The sequence below is a fragment of the Cebus imitator genome, unplaced genomic scaffold (genome assembly GCF_001604975.1).
Source record: "Cebus imitator isolate Cc_AM_T3 unplaced genomic scaffold, Cebus_imitator-1.0 Scaffold214, whole genome shotgun sequence".
Lineage (NCBI taxonomy): Eukaryota > Metazoa > Chordata > Mammalia > Primates > Cebidae > Cebus > Cebus imitator.
The window spans coordinates 3038672-3060756 of record NW_016107529.1 but is presented as its reverse complement, the minus strand read 5'-3'; the positions used below and the strand labels follow the sequence as shown (position 1 = coordinate 3060756).

General features: G+C 36.8%; 1 protein-coding gene across 1 annotated transcript in view; it reads right to left on the bottom strand.

Annotated features, from left to right (window-relative positions):
• The window catches only part of ZFYVE9 (zinc finger FYVE-type containing 9), a 217410-nt gene that overhangs the window by 68802 nt on the left and 126523 nt on the right, over positions 1 to 22085 (bottom strand). Inside the window, exons 5-10 of the mRNA XM_037745790.1 lie at positions 19469 to 19568; positions 16842 to 17018; positions 15042 to 15211; positions 8658 to 8778; positions 4203 to 4325; positions 1341 to 1496 (exon numbers count right to left, since the gene is read on the bottom strand). Coding sequence (XP_037601718.1) covers positions 1341 to 1496; positions 4203 to 4325; positions 8658 to 8778; positions 15042 to 15211; positions 16842 to 17018; positions 19469 to 19568 — 847 coding nt within the window. The remainder of the gene's footprint in view (positions 1 to 1340; positions 1497 to 4202; positions 4326 to 8657; positions 8779 to 15041; positions 15212 to 16841; positions 17019 to 19468; positions 19569 to 22085) is intronic.

Sequence of the window (22085 nt, the reverse complement as noted above, 5' to 3'; positions counted from 1 at the left end):
GAAAGTTTCTGGTTATTTCCAGAACTAAATTCAGCTCCAGGGTATTATGTGGCCTGGAGGACCTGGATGATTTCAGATTAACCCTATTCATTTTGGAACAAACAGGGTAAACACTAAAAGGTACTTCATAGGTATTATGGGGTCAGTTTCCAGTGTATTACTTTGCCCTATGTAATGCTACACCTAAATTATTGTAGAGACTAATTAAGACGTAAAGGCACAATCTTTTATGCATAATCTATATCACATTAAAAATACAATGTATATCCTACTTCTGTACTTATTTAAAGAGCATTTTCCATATTATTACATTATTTTCATAAATAGTTTTAATGGCCAAAAAAAGTTCTCAAAAAGATGCACACATCTAATAAGTACCACAAAAATTAAACTTTTCACCTATAGATAAGGCATTTAGATAGCATCTGAATTTTTGTGTTAACTTTAGGTAATGTTGCAATGAACAGTTTCATTCACAAAAGTGCATTTTATATTCTGGATACTGTCTTTCGCACAGAATCCCACAATGGAAAGTCTGAATAATTTATGGTTTTAATATATGTATGAAATATTATCAAATAATACATGAAAATACTTTTAATACCCCAGCCACCCCCACACCCTCTCCAAGCTTTGTTCCTCAAATAATACTTATTTATCAAGTACAGATATCATATACTGACTTTCTATTACAATAAATGAGAACAGCTCAATTATACCATTTTTTACCTCATTTGTTAAATCAAAGGGAGGCTGACTTTGTAATGTCAAATCATACAATGTCATAATAAATAACTGTAATGTCAAATAATATGTTTCTTTTCTCTCAATCTTAGTTTCTTTGTATGTTAATATCCTTAGTCTTTCCAAAATTCTAACCTCTATGCCTTTACTTTTAAATTGCTACAGTTAATATTTACAATTTATTTTGAAGCCATAATAAAGTCATCTATGCTACTGTTTTTGAAATTTGAATATTCATTAGCATTTACACTATGATTAAATATTGTTAACTGAAGAAACAAGAAAGGGTTACAAATATGCTTCCTTCTACCAGGTACCAATATCCTGACCCCTCCACTGAAAAGAAAATATTCTTATATTTAGGTCACCAGATTCTCTTACAGCTTTGATTCCAGCCTCTGTAAAATAATAATAACCACACCAGGTACAATACTAAAATTTATCATTTCCTCACACCATGGAAATTTCTAACTTGCCACTAATATCAAAGTCCCCTGCCATGCTTAAGTCCAAAGTTAAGACTATTATTTTGTATTGGAATTCAAAATTTTTTGTCATCTACAAAGGGAGCAGACTAAGTCACAAAGCATTCCCACCTGCCAGAGCATCCCGATAAAGCTGCACAAAGTGATTAAAGATATCCTTTGGCAAACACTTTTCATCCGGTAGACACTGTAGAAGAATGACTATCTCTGACTGACCCACTGCATGCATTCCCTTGGTTGTGAAACACCAGCACTTCCTGTTCACATCTACAGATGGAATAAAAATATAAAAATAAAGACATTCCTATCAATCCTATTCTTAAAAAAAGATGCATAGAAATCTATGTTATAATACAGCAAAGATTAAAATAGATCATAGTCTGCATAATTCAACTGTGAACTGTCACTGCATTGAGCCAGAAAACTACTGTAGAAAATAAAACATGCTAGTGCCTCTGGCTCTTTTCTAAACACTTAGAAAAATGACTGAAAAGGAAGTAAAATAAATAATAATAAAATGCATTTAAAACTTTTAACTCCTATTATTTAAAAAAAGCAACATTCTATTAATACTAAAACAAAACCAAACTATGTATTATAAGTTATAGTGATTGAAGAACATAGTCTTCCATCTTTATATTTTAAAAAATCACATCACGAAAGGAAGTAATTACCTATATAAGGCTAGAAATAATTACAATAGAGCCAATAGTATAGCTCTGCCTTCAGGTTAGACCTAAAGAAAATATATTTTTATGTATATTTATTAAATTTAATATATTACCAAAAGATTCTACCTATTTTAACTATAGTCCTTTCTGGGAGAAAATTCTAGATAATCAGCAACATGACTTTACTTGGCTTCTTGCTGTAAAAATTACTGAAAAGGATGGGTTTTCTCAACTACTTAGTTCTACTCCTTCACTTTAAGGCTATATGAAGAATATGAACAGCAGAAACCATATGTAGTCAAAAACAATGCTTAATCCTTGACACTTTTACTCTTGGTGCCCCAACACAATGAGATCCCCAAAAGAACTGAAAAAGGATTCAAATATAACTATGAATACTACCATGTAAATCAAAACAAATGTAAATCAAAAAAAGAAAGACATCTTTATTTCACTTTGGGTACCTAAACAGGACATTCCTAATGATGGTCTAAACTTCAAGAATCTAAGTTAGATATTTTTTTCCTTTCCTTTTTTTTTGAGTCTTGCTCTGTCATCCAGGTTGGAGTGCAGTGCCATGATCTTGGCTCACTGCAACCTCCGTCTCCTGGGCTCAAGAACTCCTCCCACCTCAGCCTCGAGAGTGGCTGGGACTACAGGAACATGTCATCATGCCCAGTTTTTTGTGGTTTTTTTTTTTTTTTTTGAGTAGAGATGGGGTTTCACCATGTTGCCCAGGATGGTCTTGAACTCCTGGGCTCAAGTGATTCATTTGCCTTGGCCTCCTGAAGTACTGGGGCTATAGGTGTGCACCATGGTGCCTGGCCTTAGGTTAGCTAATTTCTTTCTTTCTTTCTTTTTTTAAGAGACAGGGTCTTGCTTGTTGCCCAGGCTGGAGTGCAGTGGCTATTCACAGGCGTGATCCCACTACTGATCAGCACAGGAGTTTTGACCTGCTCCGTTTCCAACCTGTGCCGGTGGTTGGAACCTGGTGGTCCCCTGCTTAGGCAACCTGGTGGTCCCCCACTCCGGGGAGGTCACCATATTGATGCCAAACTTAGTGTGGACACCCAATTGGCATAGCGCACTACAGCCCAGAACTCCTGGGCTCAAGCGATCTCTTAGCCACCCGAGTAGCTGGGACTACAGGCACGTGCCACCATGCCCAGCAGGTTAGCTAATTTCTAAGCCTAATTTATAAACTGGATATGGAAAATTGAAATTTCAAGCAAATTAATTTTAAATCTGATCCTAAAGAAAAGGTAGCAAGTATCAGTAACTGGCCAAACATATGAGTGTGATTAGCAAGAAAGCCAGAAACCCACATTTCATCAATATGGAACTTCTAAGGAATTAGTATATGTTTCTGGTTTCCAAAATCAACTCAAGTACACATGGTGAACTGGAGGACAGTTCCCTAGAGGTTCCTTCCTTCAAAACTACCTATTAACACTCACTCAGGATAAATGCATTTTCTCAATAATTCTCAAAATTATTAGCCAGCACGGTGGCTCACATCTGTAATCCCAGCACTTTGGGATACCAAGGCAGGTGGATCACTTGAGTTCAGGAGTTCAAGAACAGCCTGGGCAACATGGTGAGACTCCCATCGCTATAAAAAATACAAAAAAATTAGCCAGGTATGGTGGCATGCACCTATAGCCTCAGCTACTTGGGAGGCTGATGTGGGAGGAATGCTTGAACTCAGGAGGTGGAGGCTGCAGTGAACAGAGAGCAAGCCACTGCACTCCAGTCTGGGTAACAAGTGACTCTGTCTCAAAAAATTCTGAGTTAGTCATCTTTCTCATTCATGATGCTAGCACCAAGAATTCAGAAGTTTCTTCTGAATCTCAGTTTATGCTTTATTGAAGCTTCACTATGTGTTAGTTAACACTTTTCCTAAATAAAGGTTTATACCGTGATTGAGGTCTCTGGGATTAAAACCTAGCATGTAAATTATTTGAGTAGCCTGTATACTTTATCTACCTCCAGTTCTGGTGATAAGTTATGGTTTAACATATTCATCTCAAGAACTTAATTCAGGTAAGTTCAAGATTTGTTTGGCTTTCCTCCATGGAGAATTCACCTACCTCACCCCGTAACTAAATGTGAAAGTTTCAGTTAGTTCCACAGCTGTCCTCTAGGATATATTATTTAATACAAACCAACTTTTTCAGAACTCAGTGTTCAGTAAGATGTGGTTATATTAAAAATACTTGTGTGAAATAAATCTGAAAGTTTTATTTACTATCTATGAGTCAGTAAAGCATCTGATTTTAATTTTTAGGAATTTATAACTTACAATTTACAATTTTAACCATTGACAACAAATTTGCATTTAAAACAAATACAAGTGGGTCAGGACCACCATCCTCCAACTGCTGCATTACTGAAATCTGTGATGGTTTCTCTTCCACAGCATAGTCTGTAAGGGGAAAAAAGAATGTAATAGATTGGTTAAAAGGACAAACCAAGAAAGAGATCAGATGGAGAAATGAGCTAATTATTCACAGAAAAGACACATGCATTTGATTTATCAATAGGTGCATACAGAGCATGGTTTGTACCTGCTGCCCCAGTATCATGTTAATAGTGCCCCCTTTTACTCTCAAAAGTGACCCTTTGAGTGGTCCCAAAGTCCACTTTGGATGATAATGTCCTGTGTATAGACCTTTCCCCAGATTGGTTTGTGCCCCAGTCTACCGTTCTTCCTTTTTTTTTTTTTTTTGGTTTTTTTTGAGATGGAGTTTTGCTCTTGCTGCCCAGGCTGGAGTGCAATGGCACAACGTTGGCTCACCGCAAATTCCACTTCCTAAGTTCAAGCGATTCTCCTGTCTCAGCCTCCTGAATAGGTGGGATTACAGGCATGTGCCACCACGCCTGGCTAATTTTGTATTCTTAGTAGAGATGGGGTTTCTCCATGTTGGTCAGGCTGATCTCAAACTCCTGACCTCAGGTGATCCACCCACCTCATCCTCCCAAAGAGCTGGGATTGCAAGTGTAAGCCACCATGCCTGGCCCTACCTTTCTATTTAGTAAAAATTTTCCAACTATTATAACAAGAATTTCACATACTAGATGTTCGAGAACAGCATTTAAAATAACTCATGATATACAAGAAAGTGATAATATACTAGTTACCTCTGGAAAAGATATCGAACAGTTGGGGTAGAAAGAGAGCCCTTCTACTGTATGACCTTTTTACTGCACGATCTTTTGTACTGTTTGAGATTTTTGACAATTAAAAACTTTAAAAAATGAACCTACAAAATAAAAGTATCATACGCAACTGGCTTCATAAAACAATTCCTTTAAGTATAATTCATGAGTTTAGTACATATATCACTAAAATCTCCAGTAAATCACACATAAGATTCTGAACATGACATGTTAATACTGAATGTAACTCTTCCCATTTAATCTCTGGAAGCACAGTATGTGCTTCAGCACCTCATTTTGAATGACAGTGATCCTTTGAGCTTGAAGTCAAATCATGTGTAATAATCATTGTAGAATCTAGAGATATGGGAAAGGAATTGAAAACCTAAAAGGTGAATGTTGCTTAGTTGGTCTTATATAACATGCATCTTTGAGGGACATTCAGGTAGAACAAAGTAACATGATTTGCCATTTTCTAATGGAAATTTAAAAATTGATTTTTTGGCTGCAGTGGGAAATATCTACCCCATTAATAAAAGTATTTAGGCCTGGCATGGTGGCTCATGCCTGTAATCCCAGCACTTTGGGAGGCCAAGGTCGGCGGAAGGTCAGGAGTTTGAGACCAGCCTGGCCAACATGGTGAAACTCTGTCTCTACTAAAAATACAAAAATTAGCCGGGCGTGGGCAGGCCTGTTATCCCAGCTACTTAAGAAGCTGAGGCAGGAGAATTCCTTGAACCCAGGAAGTGGAGGTTGCAGCCAGCCCAGATTGTGCCACTGCACTCCAGCCAGGTCGACAGAGCAAGACTCTGTCTCAAAAAAAAAAAAAAAAAAAAACTACTGGAAAGAGAAATCCTGAGTTTAATATTTTTTAAATAAAGTCATCCCACTGGAATAAAAAGCTGCAAAATTTTGGTGAAGAGGCAGTAATACAGTTTAATTAAGTAATATAGATAATTAACTGTTCTTTCTTGGTAGAAGTTTTGACAATTAGATTTAATGGATGTAACTTTTTATGAAAATAGAATCCTGCAATCTGACATTTTTTAACAACAGAATAGGCCAATTTATTTCCTTGTTAATCTAAGATTTATTAAAATAAAAATCTGAACCCTAAGCAGTAATTTTACTAACAATAGATATTTTTACAGGGTCCTGGTAAATGAGCAAAGGCATTATGCAATCAAAAGAATGCTTAATTGTATGTGAAAGTTCACTGCTAACTATCTGGGACATAGCTGCATTTGATAGTACAATATAGACAGTCAGCATTTGCTGAGAGCCTACTATGGGTCTAGCACCATGCAAGGAGCAGTAAACACAGCATGAAATAAGATAAATAATTCATAGTCTAAGTGAAAGAATAACATCTAAAAATATAATATTGAAACTGCAATGAGAAAAAGTGTTAATGCAGTCAACAGTCTATAGGAACTGCTATTAGAACAGAGATAAGGAAGCAAAACACTATTTTCTAAGCAGCCCAGGTAAGGATTCAGGGAAGAGTTAACCATTAAGCTGGATTTTAAAAGGCCAAGGAGTTCTTCGGAAGTCTACAGTAGAGAGGGGTATTCTAGGCAGAAGAAAGGAAGAAATGGAAAATATTAATTACATGCCTGCTTTATGCTAGATACTTTCTTGGTATATTCTTACAGGTATAATATCTAACTTAATACCCATGATGACTCTTAAGTAGGTGTAGTTATGTAATTAAAAAAAAAAAAGACTAGGAAACAAATTCAGAGAAGATGAATGACTTGCCAATTGGATCACACTGCTAGAATGGAATGGTACTGCCATTAAAAATCAGGTTTGTTCAATTCTGAAGTCCATTCTTTCCCATTATTCCACAGCATAAGAAAATGTACAAAACAATTAAAAGTAAATATTCAAAAAATAGCAAATAATCTGCAGTATACACGTAAGGTGCTAGGGAATGGCTGGAAATAAAGTTGATAATAAATGGCTGGAAAGACAAGCTGAGATAAGGTTGTAAGAAACATTGTCAGGCTGGGCGCGGTGGCTCACCTCTGTAATTCCAGCACTTTGTGAGGCCGAGGCTGGTGGATCACAAGGTCCAGAGTTCAAGACCAGCCTGCTCAACACAGTGAAACCTGTCTCTACTAAAAATACAAAAATTAGCCAGGCATGGTGGTGCAAAGTCCCAGCTACCTGGGAGGCTGAGGCAGGAGACTCCCTTGAACCCAAAAGGTGGGGGCTGTCATGAGACAAGATCGCGCCATTGTACTCCAGCATGGGCAAGAGTCTCAAAAAAGAAAAAAAAGAAAAGAAAAAAAAGAAACAGTATAAGTAATTTACACTAAAGGCGTTGGGAATCCATTAAATATTTCTAAGTAAAGGGAACATAAGATAATATCTATGTTTAAAAACATAACTAGCAACAGTGTGGAAGATAAAATGACGAAGAGGAAGACTGAAGGCAAGGAGACCAGGTAAAAGCCTAGGACAAAGTTCAGGAGAGGTTATTAATAAGCCATCTACTGAAAATGTTGTAATTGTATACTGATCCACATATGTCAGCAATAAAATTTTACCCTAATCATCAGAGAAATGCAAATCAAAACCACAATGAGATACCACCTCATATCATTCAGAGCTGCTATTATTAAAAAGTCAAAAAACAATAGATTCTGGTGAGGCTGTGGAGAAAAGGGGACATGTATACACTGTTAATAGAAATTAAGTTAGTTTAGCCACTGCAGAAAGCAGTTTGGAGATTTCTCAAATAACTTAAAAGAGAACTACCATTCAACCCAGCAATCCCATTACTGAGTATACATCCAAAAGAAGATAAATTGTTCTACCAAAAAGACACATGTGCTTGTATGTTCACTGCAGCACTATTCACAATAACAAAGACATGCAATCAACCTAAGTGCCCATCAGTGGCAGACTGAATAGAGACTGTCTCAAAAAAAAAAAAAAAAACAATTACCCATTGGGTACTATGCTCACTACCTGGGTGACAGGATCAATCATACCCAAAACCTCAGCATCATGCAATATATCCATGTAACAGACCTGCACATGTACCCTTTGAATCTAAAATAAAAGTTAAAAACAATCAAAATAGATTTTCACATAGTATTAAGCATTATTTTGATTAGATAATAACTTTACTTCTTACCAGGATTCCCTAAAAATATTTTTAACAGTAAAATTACCATTTAAATTCAGTGCTTTTCACGCTTACTCTATGTTCTTTCTGAATGTATATCCTACTTCAAAACAAAAAGCTAAAATAATGACTGTATCAGGGTGGGTTCATCCTAAATCACAAGCAATCCTTCAGAATATTATGTGCTTTGAAATAGTTTTTAAAAGTGCTGGTAAACTACATTTACATTATAACAATATTATAGCCATTCAAAAAACGAAAACAATATAATAATATAAAAACATAAGCATCTGCTCTAAAATAATAACAGCAACAACTGTTTTCATAGTATTGGGGTAGTTGTTTGTTTTGTTGGATAGGAGAAAGGTAAATGTTACTCAAATTCTGTCTCTCACCCTTAATTAGAAGGTAACATTTGGCAGATAGAACTATCCCTGTTTAAATATGTAGTCCACATACCTCCTTTTACACCAGTGGAGATGAGAATAGGAGGAAGGCCATCTTCAGGAATAAGGTTCATTGCACTTCCGACAGGACTTCCAACCTGAGTTATATTCCCAGAGAATAGAGAAATATCCGTCTAGGAAAAGCAAAACAAAGTGAGTACTACAGAGAATTCAAGACTTTGGCAGAACATAATTAGAAATATAAATAGGAATGTAAGTGAAAATTTGAAATTCATACATTTTGAAAGGTAGCACAAAATGTTCATTAACCCGTGGTTTAAAAAAAACAAACAAACCAGGCCTATACTACGAAAATGTTTTCAAATGTACAGATTTCTCCTTTTAGTATCACCAAATTATGGTAATGAGAGAAGAGGTCTTATAAACTGCATTAAAGCTTCCTTTACCCAGGTTTCTTTTGCCATAAAACTATTTTTTAAAAACTGTAGTGGCAACAGAAACAAAATTTCAATATTATTTGATAATTTCTTAATATTTAATATCTTGGGATCTACTTAAAGTCTAATTTATATTGATTTTAAAAATTAACTTTGGGCCTGGCACAGTGGCTCACCCCTGTAATCCCAGTACTTTGGGAGGCCAAGGTGAGTGGATCATGAGGTCAGGAGATCAAGACCATCCTGGCTAACACAGTGAAACCCTGCCTCTGCTAAAAATACAAAAACTTAGCAAGCGCCTGTAGTCTCAGCTACTCAGGAGGCTGAGTCAGGAGAATTGCTTGAACCCAGGAAGCAGAGGATGCAGTGAGCCAAGATCTCGCCACTGCACTCCAGCCTGGTGACAGAGCAAGACTTTGTCTCAAAAAAAAAAAATTAACTTTGTAAATAGTGGTGATGGTTGCACAACAATGTAAATGTGCTTGATGCCAATGAATAGTTCACTTAAAAATTGTTAAAATTGTATGTTATATATATTAATACTTTATCTTAATAAAAAGGGAAAAACAACATAAAATACAGAGATTAAAATATGTCATTTCCATTTACTATGTAGTAAAATAAAAATTGAGGTTCATTTTTCTTTGCATTCATAGGCAAATCACATTAGTTACATTTAATGAAGTATACAGTTGTAAAACATGTTTGTTGGCGTTAAATCCACTTAATTATTAAATAGAACGTGCTCAAATATCTATTAAAATGGTGCTTTCCTCTCTATATTATCTGTAACTTTTTTTCTTTTATTTCCCACACTACACAGATGTATATTCTCTGTAACATGAACATGAAATAGAAGCTTTTAAAGAGTTCAAAGAGGCTGGGCATGGTGGCTCACACCTGCAATCCCAGTACTTTGAGAGATCAAGGCAGATGGATCACTTCAGGTCAGGTGCTCAAGATCAGCCTGGCCACCATGGTGAAACCCCATCTCTACTAATAATACAAAAGTTAGCCGAGTGTGGTGGTGCAAGCCCGTAATCTCAGCTACTTGGGAGGTTGAGGCAGGAGAATTGCTTGAACCCAGGAGGTAGAGGTTGCGGTAAGCTAAGATTGCACCACGGCACTCCAGCCTGGGCAACAACAGCAAAACTCCATCTCCAAAAAAAAAAAAAAAGTTAAAAGAAAAATATTTAAAACTTGTTTTAAATGTGTATAAGGGTATTCATACAGCCAGTTACAGTGGCTCATGCCTATAACCTCAGCTCTTTGGGAGGCCAAGGCAGGCAGATCACTTAAGGTCAGGAGTTCAAGATCAGCCTGGCCAACATAGTAAAACCCTGTCTCTACAAAAAACATAAAAATTAGCTGGCATGAGTCTGTAACCCCAGCTACCTGGGAGGCTGAGGCAGGAGAACTGGTTGAACCTGGGAGGTGGCGGTTGCAGTGAGCTGAGATCATGCCACTGCATTCCAGCCTGGGCAACAGAGTGAGACTCAAAAAAAAAAAAAAAAAAATTCCTAACAGCTTCCTTCCTAATAGTCAAAAACTAGAAAGAATTCAAGTGACCACTAACAGGAGAATATAACATAAATTATGGCATATCTACACAATGGAATACAACTCAGCAATAAGAAATGTACTTTGGATGCATACAACAATATGCATAAATCTCATAAATATTAGGTTGAGCTTAAAAAGCTAAACACAAAACATTACATACTATTGTTTCCATTTATGTGAATTCAAGAATAAGCAAAACTAATCTGGAGGGACAGAAGTGAGAACAATGGTTACCTTGAAGAAATGGGAAGGTACTGACAGAAAAAGTGCATAAGGAAACCTTATGGAGTGCTGGAGATGTTCTGTATCTTCACCTGGATGGTGGTCAAATATTTTGTGTGTGTGTGTGTGTGTGTGTGTGTGTATGTAAAATATATAAAAAACCATTATATATAACATGTATACATTCATCAAGTTGCTTCCTAAGGATTAGTGCTCCTTAGTTAAGCATTTTGCTACGTATTTTATACCTGAACAAACATTAAAACTATTTCTTCAAAATATGGCTGAACACGGTGGCTCACACCTGTAATCAAAGCGCTTTGGGAGGCCAAGGCAGGCAGATCACCTGAGGTCAGGAATTCAAGACCAGCCTTGTCAACATGGTGAAACACTGTCTCTATGAAAAGCACAAAATTAGCTAAGTATAATAGTGGGTACTTCTAAGGCCAGCTACTCGGGAGGCTGAAGCAGGAGAATCACTCAAGCTAGGGAGGCGGAAGCTGCAGTGAGCTGAAATGGCGCCGCTGCACTCCAGCCTGGGCAACAAGAGCAAAACTGTCTCAAAAAAAGAATAAAATAAAACAAAATAAACATGCCCATGTTTTTCCATTCTTTTGTCCCTACTTAGGACAAAGTTTTTTTTAGGACTATATGTTTTTAGCAGGATTTCTAAAATTTTCCAGTATGGCATCATATAGGAACTTTATAAAATTTTACTGGCAAACCATTATTAACTGATTTGAAGGCCTGGTACAGAAAATAAAGTAATCTATCCTAACCTACTATTGAATGGTGCAAATACTCTCCTTTCAATATCTTAAGAAGTGGTCAGTTGGCCTCTACTTAAATACCTTCTGTAAAGAGGCATTTACTGCAGGGCTTAAAACCTAGATGATGGATTGATGGGTGCAGCAAACCACCATTGCACATGTATACCTATGTAACAAACCTACAAGTTCTACACATGTATCCCAGAACTTAAAGTATTAAAAAANTTTAATCATTTTAAAAATCTTCCTTGGCCTGGCACGGTGGCTCACACCTGTAATCTCAGCACTTTGGGAGGCTGAGCAGGTGGATCACAAGGTCAGGAGTTCAAGACCAGCCTGGCCAAGATGGTGAAACCCTGTCTCTACTAAAAATATAAAACTTAGTTGGCTGTGGTGGTGCATGCCTGTAGTTCCACCTACTTAGGAGGCTGAGGCAGGACAATCACTCGAATCCGAGTGGCAGAGGTTGCAGTGAGCCAAGATCACGCCACTACACCCCAGCCTAGCGACAGAGCAAGACTCTGTCTCAAAAAAACAAATAAAAAAGGCATTTACTTCATTTATTGGGCACTTGTTAAGTGCCAGGTACTCTACTAGACCATAAAAATATGAAAAATATTAATATTTTCTAGTCTGCCATTGAAGAGTTTGTTTTCTCTCATTTACCACATAAATATTAGAGTGTTGCACAATGTAAGAGCACAAAATAATGTGGCTTAGCTTGCTTATAATGAGCAGAAAATTGTTTCCCTATAACATTCACTCACTAGACCTTCCTCATTTTTTCAAAAATATTTACAGTTTAAGAACCCATCAAACAAACAAAGAGATAGGAAATTTAATAGAAAGAAAAAAATCATCACCCTCCTGCCTGAATCTTCTGAGTTGCTGGACTACAGGCATGCCATCATGGCTAGCTAATTTTTAAATTTTTTGTAGAGACAGAGTCTCACTATGTTGCCCAAGCTGGTCTCAAATTCCTGGGCTCAGGCAATTCTCCTGCCTTGGCCTCCCTCAAAGTGCTGAAATTACAGACGTGAGCCACTGCACCCAGCCTAAACTAATACTTCTTGATGTGATTCTCTAAGAAATCACCCTCACTTATATGTAGGATTATCATTACTGCCAAAAAATGTTTAATCTGAAACTAATCATGGGGAAAGAAAATCAAATACAAATTGAGAGTATCATGTAAAACATGGCCCAAATACTTCAACATTAGTGATATAAAAACTAAAAAAGAGAACTGTTCAAGATTAAAGCAAACCAAATAAATATGACAACTAAATGCAACTGTGATCCTTAATGAGATTTTGATTTTTAAAAATAAATTTTATTTTAAAAAATATTTAATATATCTGCACACACACACACACACACACATATATAAATGAAAGCTATAAAGAACATTATTGGGACAATTGAGGAAATCTGAATATAGATTATAGATAACAGAATTATATGTTAAGTTTCCTTCTCATGTGATAATTGCATTGCGGTTAGACAAGGAAATGACTTTTCTTAGGGTGCACAAGCTGAATTATTAAGTGGTGAAGTGCAACCAATCTTTAAATAGGTCATTTTAAAAAGTGTGTGTAGTGTGAAGTGGTACAGTAAATGTGGCAAAATGGTACAGCTGATGAAGATAGGTGAAGAGTATATGGGTATTCACTGTACTATTCATGCAGCTTTTCTGTAGGTTGAATTTTTTTCCAAATAAACAGTTGTGGCCAGGCTTGTCTATAGTCCCAGCTATTTGGGGAAGAACTATTTGTGGCAGGAGGATCACCTGAGCCTGGGATGTTAAGGCTGCAGTGACCCATGTTTGCAGCACTATACTGCAGCCTGAGCGACCGAGTGAGACCTTGTGTCAAAAAAAACCAAACCAAACAAACAAAAAAACCATTTGGGGGAAAATAAAGAAAAAACTTTCTTGACAATGTCACTGTGGTGACTCAAAGAAGGATAAGACATAGTTCTGGCTGTCACCCTCTGTAGCCATAGAAAAATTCAAAAAGTAGAAATATTTGAAGATAGATATTACATGGTTCAATAATTCATCAAACAGGTAATTTAGCTCTGCATGTCAAAAAATGTAATCTTTTTTTTTTTTTTTTTGAGACAGAGTTTTGCTCTTGTTACCCAGGCTGGAGTGCAATGGCGTGATCTCGGCTCATCACAACCTCCGCCTCCTGGGTTCAGGCAATTCTCCTGCCTCAGCCTCCTGAGTAGCTGGGATTACAGGCACGCGTCACCATGCCCAGCTAATTTTTTGTAGTTTCAGTAGAGACGGGGTTTCACCATGTCGACCAGGATGGTCTCGATCTCTTGACCTCGTGATCCACCCACCTCGGCCTCCCAAAGTGCTGGGATTACAGGCATGAGCCACCGCGCCCGGCCCAAAAAATGTAATCTTAACAACATGCAATTTAACCCACAAATTATTATTATTATTTTTATTTTCTGCCATGGTAATGGCAGAAAACCCACAAATTATATAGGATGTAAATGTCTGAAAAAAATATTACTTATTAATATAATTAGTAACTTATCATTAATATAAATAATTAGTAACTAACAATTCTATGAAAACATCTGGAGTAAAAATTTTATCCAATCTTGGTAGGGTGTGGTGGCTCACACTTGTAATGCCAGCACTTTGGGAGGCTGAGGTAGGTGGATCACCATGTTGCCAAGGAGTTCGAGACCCAGCCTGGGCAACATGGTGAAACCCTGTCTCTATTAAAAATACAAAAATTAGCCAGGCATGGTAATCCCACCTACTTGGCACCTGTAATCCCACCTACTTGGAAGCCTGAGACAGAAGAATTGCTTGAACCCAGGAGGTAGAGATTGCAGTGAGCCAAGATCATACCACTGCTTGGGCAACGGAGTGAGATTCTGTCTCAAAAAAAAAAAGAAAAAAAGTATCCAATCCTAATGTAAAAGGTGGACTTGGGTTGATTATGATATGTCAGTATAGGTTCAACAAGTGTAACAACTATACCACTCTGGTAGGGGATGCTGATAAGTCAGGATTTTCAACTAAGCTCCTCAGCCCCATTCATGTTGCCTGGTCTTCCTCACCATGGCACTCCTGAGAGGCTGCCACAGAACCTGGGGAACACGCTTTAAAAATCAGTGTAGCAAGGGGACAGAATTCCCTACAGCCTGACTACTAGCTACAGTGGAGCACCTGAGCTTATCTGAGAACAATCTTCATTAAGAACCTTTCTCGTGAAAAACTTCTAAATAGAGAGCAAAGAAGAACAGCTGACTTTTGCCACATTTACGTTATCCATAAATGTGCACATATACACTAAGTTGTATCCAAAACCTATGGGATTCCACACAAAAGTAACTCAACATAGAAAAAGGCAACTGAGGCAGCACAATGCTGAGTAAAGTAGCTATGCAATTTTAATTGCTGTTTTGTTTTCTTACCTCTGCTGGTAGAGGACTGGTAGTTACTGGCTTGACTGGGTCATGTGACACAGCCAGGGTTCCTGCAGAGGAAGTTCCATTCATCGTCAATTTGGCTGCATCAGCAACTTCTCCATTGGGCAAGATCCCATCAGCAAACCAAACTCGTCTCTGCTCTCTGGGCTGAGCCACTTGAGGGGCCAGAAAAATAAAACAGGCATCAATGTGACATTGGAAGGTTTTCTAACATCAAAGAAGAGAGGGTCACCAATTCCAGATGTACAAAGAAATCACTACTTAGCAACTTACAATCAGAAACATCAGAAACGTAACTGTATAAAACTGGTTATAAATGAATTTAAAATACAAATTTAAATATATTCTTTACTTCTTTAACTTATATGCAAAGATATAAAATACTTTGCTTTGAAATATTAAGAGTTCTTAAACACATCTATGATTATGTCACATACTCAGTCCTGTATCACTGACAGAGAAACTAAGGAAAGTGTTCAAGTGCCTCAGAAATAAATTAATAGCAGGGGGAAAAAAAGAAACAGACATTCATATTTTCTAAAGGTATGAGGTTTCCAAAGAAATTAAACATCTGGTAAAGTGATATGGTACTTTTAAAGGGCAAAAGATGCCCTGAAGAATGTTAAAGAATAATTAATTTATAACGGAAGAGCTGGCACAGATATGTAAGAATTGGGAAGCAAACTGACCAGATCATTGCCTGAAGTGTAACTGAAGAAGAAAAAGACTGATCTGGCAGTGCAAAAGTAATTTGTATTTTAGCAAAAAGACAGGGAAAAGGCTGGAAAACTGAGCCTAATGAAATGATCCCTTTAAGTCCAGTTTTGGAAATCAATTCAAACAGCCAAAATACACAGAGACTAGGGAAGAACAACAAAAACAACAAATGAAGAGAATAAAGATTTAAGAAAGCCTAAATTCATAAAAATACAAGGAGTATAACTAAGGGATGATCTGAAAAGAGAAAAAATGGGGAAGAGTATGATAATGTCAATAGAAGTCTATGATCTTCAAAAGGGGAGGTGGGTTATTTGACAAGGGGAAGGGAATATTAATAGATGAAAAGATAAAATTAATGAAGGAAGACTTATTTTAATTATCAAGGGAAACTTGACAAGATCATTTTAAGAAAATAAATTTTACTTTTACTATTCATAATCTCCTGCACTTACAGTGTCTTTCATCTGACAATATCATAATCATAAAGATATAAACCAACGTAAGTTGAGCCTGTAATTTTCTACCTATCATATGATATAATCAGAATTAAAGTTCTAGATTTAAAGTCTATGTGCCTAACACAAAAATGTTCATATTTTTATATGGACAGATTAAAAATGAAAAGAGAAAATGGCAATGTATACTCCAAAAAGCAATACTTGAATGAGCTGGTCAGAAAGAAGAACTCTCATTTTTATCACTTACTAAACTCCTACAAAGAACATTAAGGTAGCATGAGGTAGGCTAGGAATTTACCGACTGACTTCAAATTCGGCACCTCTTTTTAAGGACAAGCAATGTAATTACTCCATTCTTAAGTTGGAGAGGAGACTGACATATATTCTGAGGTACCTCTAAAATACCAAGCAACACAATATTATTCTCTACTTGCCCAGAAATAGTCTTGAATAGTCTTGACACATTTCTCACCTTGTTGCATTTTAATAACCACCCAAAGAGACTTATCTGCAGTGTTTTTTAAGACTTGTGCTGTAAAGTCATATCAGCACCTTTTCAGAGGAACTTCGTGAGGAAAGAGAGACAGAATAGCACATGATCCCCTACCTTCTGCTCCAGGGTGCTTTAAAACTCCCACAGGTACCATCACAGTGGGAGGTGGAGAGCTCAGAGCTCCTGAGGCCTGAGCTTGCTGCAAGGGAGGGATAGTAGAACAGTATTCAGCAGGATTGTTAGGGTTAGGGCTCTGGCTTGATGCACTCATCATGTTCTCCCAGGCTTGAGCTAAAGCAAATACAGACACAATCAATGTGAATGGATTGCAAAATATGGACATCAAGACCTCCACAATATTGGATAAATAATGCAGCTTCTCCTAATTAATACTCATAGTATGTCTCTTTTCCAGCTAGTGAAGGTATTAAAGAGATAGGTGATTTTATGTAATAAAGGAGACCATTTAGCCAAGTAAACTATTTGGTTGGAGCAAGTAAGAATAATGTGATTTAAAAAAGAAGAATTATAGGATACTTCTGAGAGACTGATAAGAGATCAGTCTGAGTTAAAGCTTAGAGCCTGGCTTCTTTATAGGAGACCAAACATTTCCTTAAGAGGGAGTGAAACAACCTCAACCTTTAAGAATTTGAAACTGGGATAGCATTTAGACATTTTTTCATTTGTTTTAATACTTAATGCATTTTATAAAGTTCTATCAAAAGCAAACTCGGGCTATAATAATAGCATAAATCTACTGTACAATTTTAAGTTTCATTTCTAAACTTTTAAGGCTCTTAGTTAAAATAAAATCTCATTAAAAATTTCTAAAGCCTAAGGCTCAGGAGAACACATCTCAATATTTTTCTGAATTCTGCTTTTATGTAATCATCACCCTGTATAAAAGTATCCATCAGTAACAACCATTTCACATCTTTGGTGTGTCTCAAAAGCACAGGACCTATTTGAACATGAAAATGTGCCAATATCATGTAAGTGTGATCAACCAACATAAAAGATCACAAATACATTAAGATTCTGTGTACCCTATAATTTTAGTAAATAGTGAAACATCACCTATTGCCTTTAAAGCAAATAGGATGAAAGGTGCATCAGAAATAAAAGATATCAAGTTTTATCTTCTAGGTTCAGGTAATACCACATGTCCAGAAACAGAAGTCACCCACTTTTTAAGCATCCTTTCAAAAATCTCATTCAACATAAAAGAATGATCCATAAGATTCTGAATACTTATTGCCTCCAAACTGCAAGACAAGGCTAGTAACAAAAGCTATGTTCCTTTGGAAGCACTGGCAGGAGAGGGAGGAAGAGAAAAGGAGAAAGGGAAAAAGGGATAGGGAACACTGAAAAGCATCAAATTAAATATTCAGAAAAAGACCAGGCTAAGCCATGCGAGAGGAAAGACGCTGGAAAAACCAGGAAAAGTGGATTACCTTAGGATCCCCTGTTAAGGGCCTCCTTGGCTTAATAAAAAGTAAGTATTCCATGTGAATCCTCTGCCATTTCCTTCATCTTTAGCTATGCCAAGTTAAAAAAAAAATTAGCTATCAAGTTGGAAGATCTCATCAAATAAAAGAGCTATTAGGTACTATAATTAAGCAGCATGCTCTTCTCTGTGAATATGTGCCCGAAAATGAAAGCAGCAGAATAAAAATCATCATTTGAGCAACCAAGTGAAATAACTACTATTTAAAAAGTAACCCTTAAGAGTGGAGAGAATGATTCATATTTGATCAAAATTATAAGAATTCAGAAATGGGAGGAAACTGGGTAGATCATAGGAAATTAGAACAGATCAGATTAACTGTCATGCAATAGGTTAATAAGCCAGCAACAGGAAAACATCACTATGAGCAATGCAGACAGACAGAGCAGGAGGGGTCTCAGAGCAGATAAGTTCCAGCCTCCAGGAGGCACGCTATCCTGGCACAGGTAGCACTGGTGTGCAAGTTCAACATTTTATGTCTAGTAATTGTTCCAGCAACTGTACAAAGATGCATTCAAAGAGAAAATACCATGAACTGAACAATTTTACTATATCTTTTTACAAGAATACTCAGGGTTTTTAACTAATATGTCCTTAAAATCATTTCCAGTCCAGCAAAAGATGAACACTGGATAAGTTTTATTTACTTTCCCCTGGCCATATTATTTTATCACATAACAACTAGATTCTAAACCTTTATTCTTATAGCAAATCTAAGTAGCATTAAGGAGATAAATGAACTTTTAAAATGTAATTTTTTACTTGGTCCTAGATGCTAAAATAGTTATTTTCAACAAAATGAATGAAACAAGGTGCTGATAAGAATGCATAAGTTATTAAGTTCTTCCTTAGAAAGAGATAGCTTCTCTTAAAAGGAAAATCTCAGCCCAGTTTTAACATCTCATCATCTGGTGATCAAAAGCTCCCCATTCCCACCTCACCCTGGTTATTTTATAGGAATGCAAATAACTACCTGCACCAGATTGCCAAAGAACTTCCATTATTCCTGGAAAACTTACCTGGCTTTAGCATTCATTCATTAAATTAGGCACAGGAATTCTGAAATGCTAAGATACTTTCAAAACATGGAAATTTAGCTAAATATTTTCAGTTAAAGTTATAACATTTGAGAAAACGAGCAACTTGTAAAGAAAGGCAGAGGGAAAAAGTCTTTTCATAGGAATTCCCTTGTTCTGTCTCAATCACTATGAAATCAACCTGTTTTAATACTTACCATTCATTAGGACTGAATGGCAGATTACACACACTCTAGCTTCCTTTCTGTCCATGTATAACAGTTTACATTTCAGGCTACAGCAGGAAGCACAGAAAACCTGTGGGGGGAAAGAACAAACAAAATTTACTTGGGATTACAGTGTAAAGAGAATGAACCAATATTGACAAATACTGATTGTCAGTGAGCCTTATTAGACTACAATATTAAAGTTTCAAAGAAAATGTAGTTCAGGAAGTTGGGTAATTCAAAAGCAGGAGTGAGATTACAAGTCTGTCAACCATAAAGAAATGGAAAACGTTGGCTGAAAATAAAAATCTTAGCTAAGATCACATGGAAAATACACAGCAGGTGGGAAAAAACCACCTGAATTACCCTTAGGTAAGATTTATATGCACACCATTACCTGACGTGGGTATTGAAAGATAGTTACATCTGCTATTTCCGTTTGGAAAGGAATTACAGCAGGATGAAATAAACAAAGATTGGAATTTCTGGGTTTTAACTTCTGTTTGTTACTATCCTTACGTGTGGAATAATAACTATGCCAGCTGATTTCACTGTTTTTGCTACGAAGGCCAAGGATCAACATATACAACTCAATCATAAAAATAAGCACTGCTTTAACTACAGGAAATCATAACAGGCAATCAAAATCTGCCATGCCAATTTCCAGCATCTCATTTCCACCTTCCGGGCTTGGTTCCTGACAATCTCACTTCCTTCTCCCTTTTACACCAGGCAACAACAATTTCCTTTGTTCCTATCAAGTTTTTTGTTTTGTTTTTGTTTTTTCAGACACAATTTTACTCTGTGGCCCAGGCTGGAGTGCAGTGGTGTGATCCTGGTTCACTGCAACCTCCGCCTCCCGGGTTCAAGCGATTCTCGTGCCTCAGCCTCCTGAGTACCTGGGACTTCAAGCCTAAGCCATCATGCCTGGTTAATTTTTTGTTTTGTTTTGTATTATTAGAAGAGATGGGGTTTCTCCATGTTGGCCAGGCTGGTCTCAAACTCATGACCTCAAGTGATCCACCCACCTCTGCCTCCCAAAGTGCTGGGAATACAGGCATGAGCCACCACACCTGGCCAGATTTATTTTCTTGAGAACTCATAATTTATCACAGAGCTTTACAGTGGCAAAAATCTGTTCCCAGTAGGATAAATTCTACTTCTTCAGTTTTTATGGCCAAGAAGCATCCTATACCTCACAATGTTGAACCAAGAGATAAGGGGTTAAAGTCTAAGTTGGATAGATATCTCCCATCCTAATATGTAAAATTAATATCTAGTTACTATGATTGTTATCAGTTTACAGTTTTTATACGGCTTCACAGTCTTAAAACAACTCTGTGATATAGGAAGAAGAAAGAATATACGTATTATCCTTATTTTCTGTCAGAAGAAATGAGTTTAAATGGTTAAATGACTTCTTCAAGTTCATAGCAAACTATATGAATATTAGGTATTTTACATGTGTTACATTTAATCTCAAAGATTCTATGAAGACACTCACTTACAATTAGCAGTTAGGTAAACAGATGAATTTTCCAAAACTCTCAAAAGTGATAGTATTAGTTGGTGGGGCCTATGGGATTAGTGCCCTATAAAAGAGGCCTGAGAGAGAATCCTTGCCCTTTTGCCCTGTGAAGTTAAGAGTTAGAACATAGCTGTCTATAAGGAAGCAGGCCCTCACCACATACCAAATCTACAGGTGCCTTGATCTTAGACTTCCCGGCCTCCAGAACTGTAAGAAGTAAATTTGTTCTTTATAAGCCATCCAGTCTATGGTATTTTGTTATAGCAGCCCAAATGGACTAAGACATTAAGTAGAATTACCAGGGTCATACAGCTAGTAAGTTACATGATTAATCTGTATGACTGCAATCGCACTGTCGTTAAATACTATGTAACACTACTTCATATTAAATTATGTATTTCATCTAAATTGAGTCCTAACTTTTCCTTCTCCCTTGCCATGACCACATGCAGTCAGTCATTAAGTCCCGTTGGTTTTCCTCTGAAATTATTCTTACAAAATCGTATCTTCTCCTATCTCTAACATTGCTGCTTCTGTTCAGGCCATTATTATCTGAGATCTAAATGATCATGATGATAAACTAACTGTTCTCCTAATCTTCAAATTTGCCTTTCCAATTCATCTTCCACACAAAGACTAAATGAAAGAACTTTCTAAAAAATAAACTAAATCTAATCATGTTAAATTTCTGAAAATCCTTCAATAACCTTTCTAATAAAGAGACAAAACCAATACCTGTAATCCATTACTCACTCATTTATTCCACAAATATATGAACTCTTCTTGTGGACTGGGAAACAAGCCACCCAATGGGGATGTGGCAGTATACAAAACAGACATGGTCCTTGCCTTCATGCAACACAATTTAGTCTAAGAGTTTCAGGTTATAACCTAAAATCAAATAATCACACAAGGCCGGGCACAGAGGAGTATGCCTATTGTCCCAGCTACTTGGGAGGCTGAGGCAGGAGGATGGCTTGAAGCCAGGAGCTTGAAGCCACAGTACGCTATGACTGCACCTGTGAATAGCCATTGCACTCCTGTCTGGACAACACAGCAAGACCCTACATCTTAAAAAAA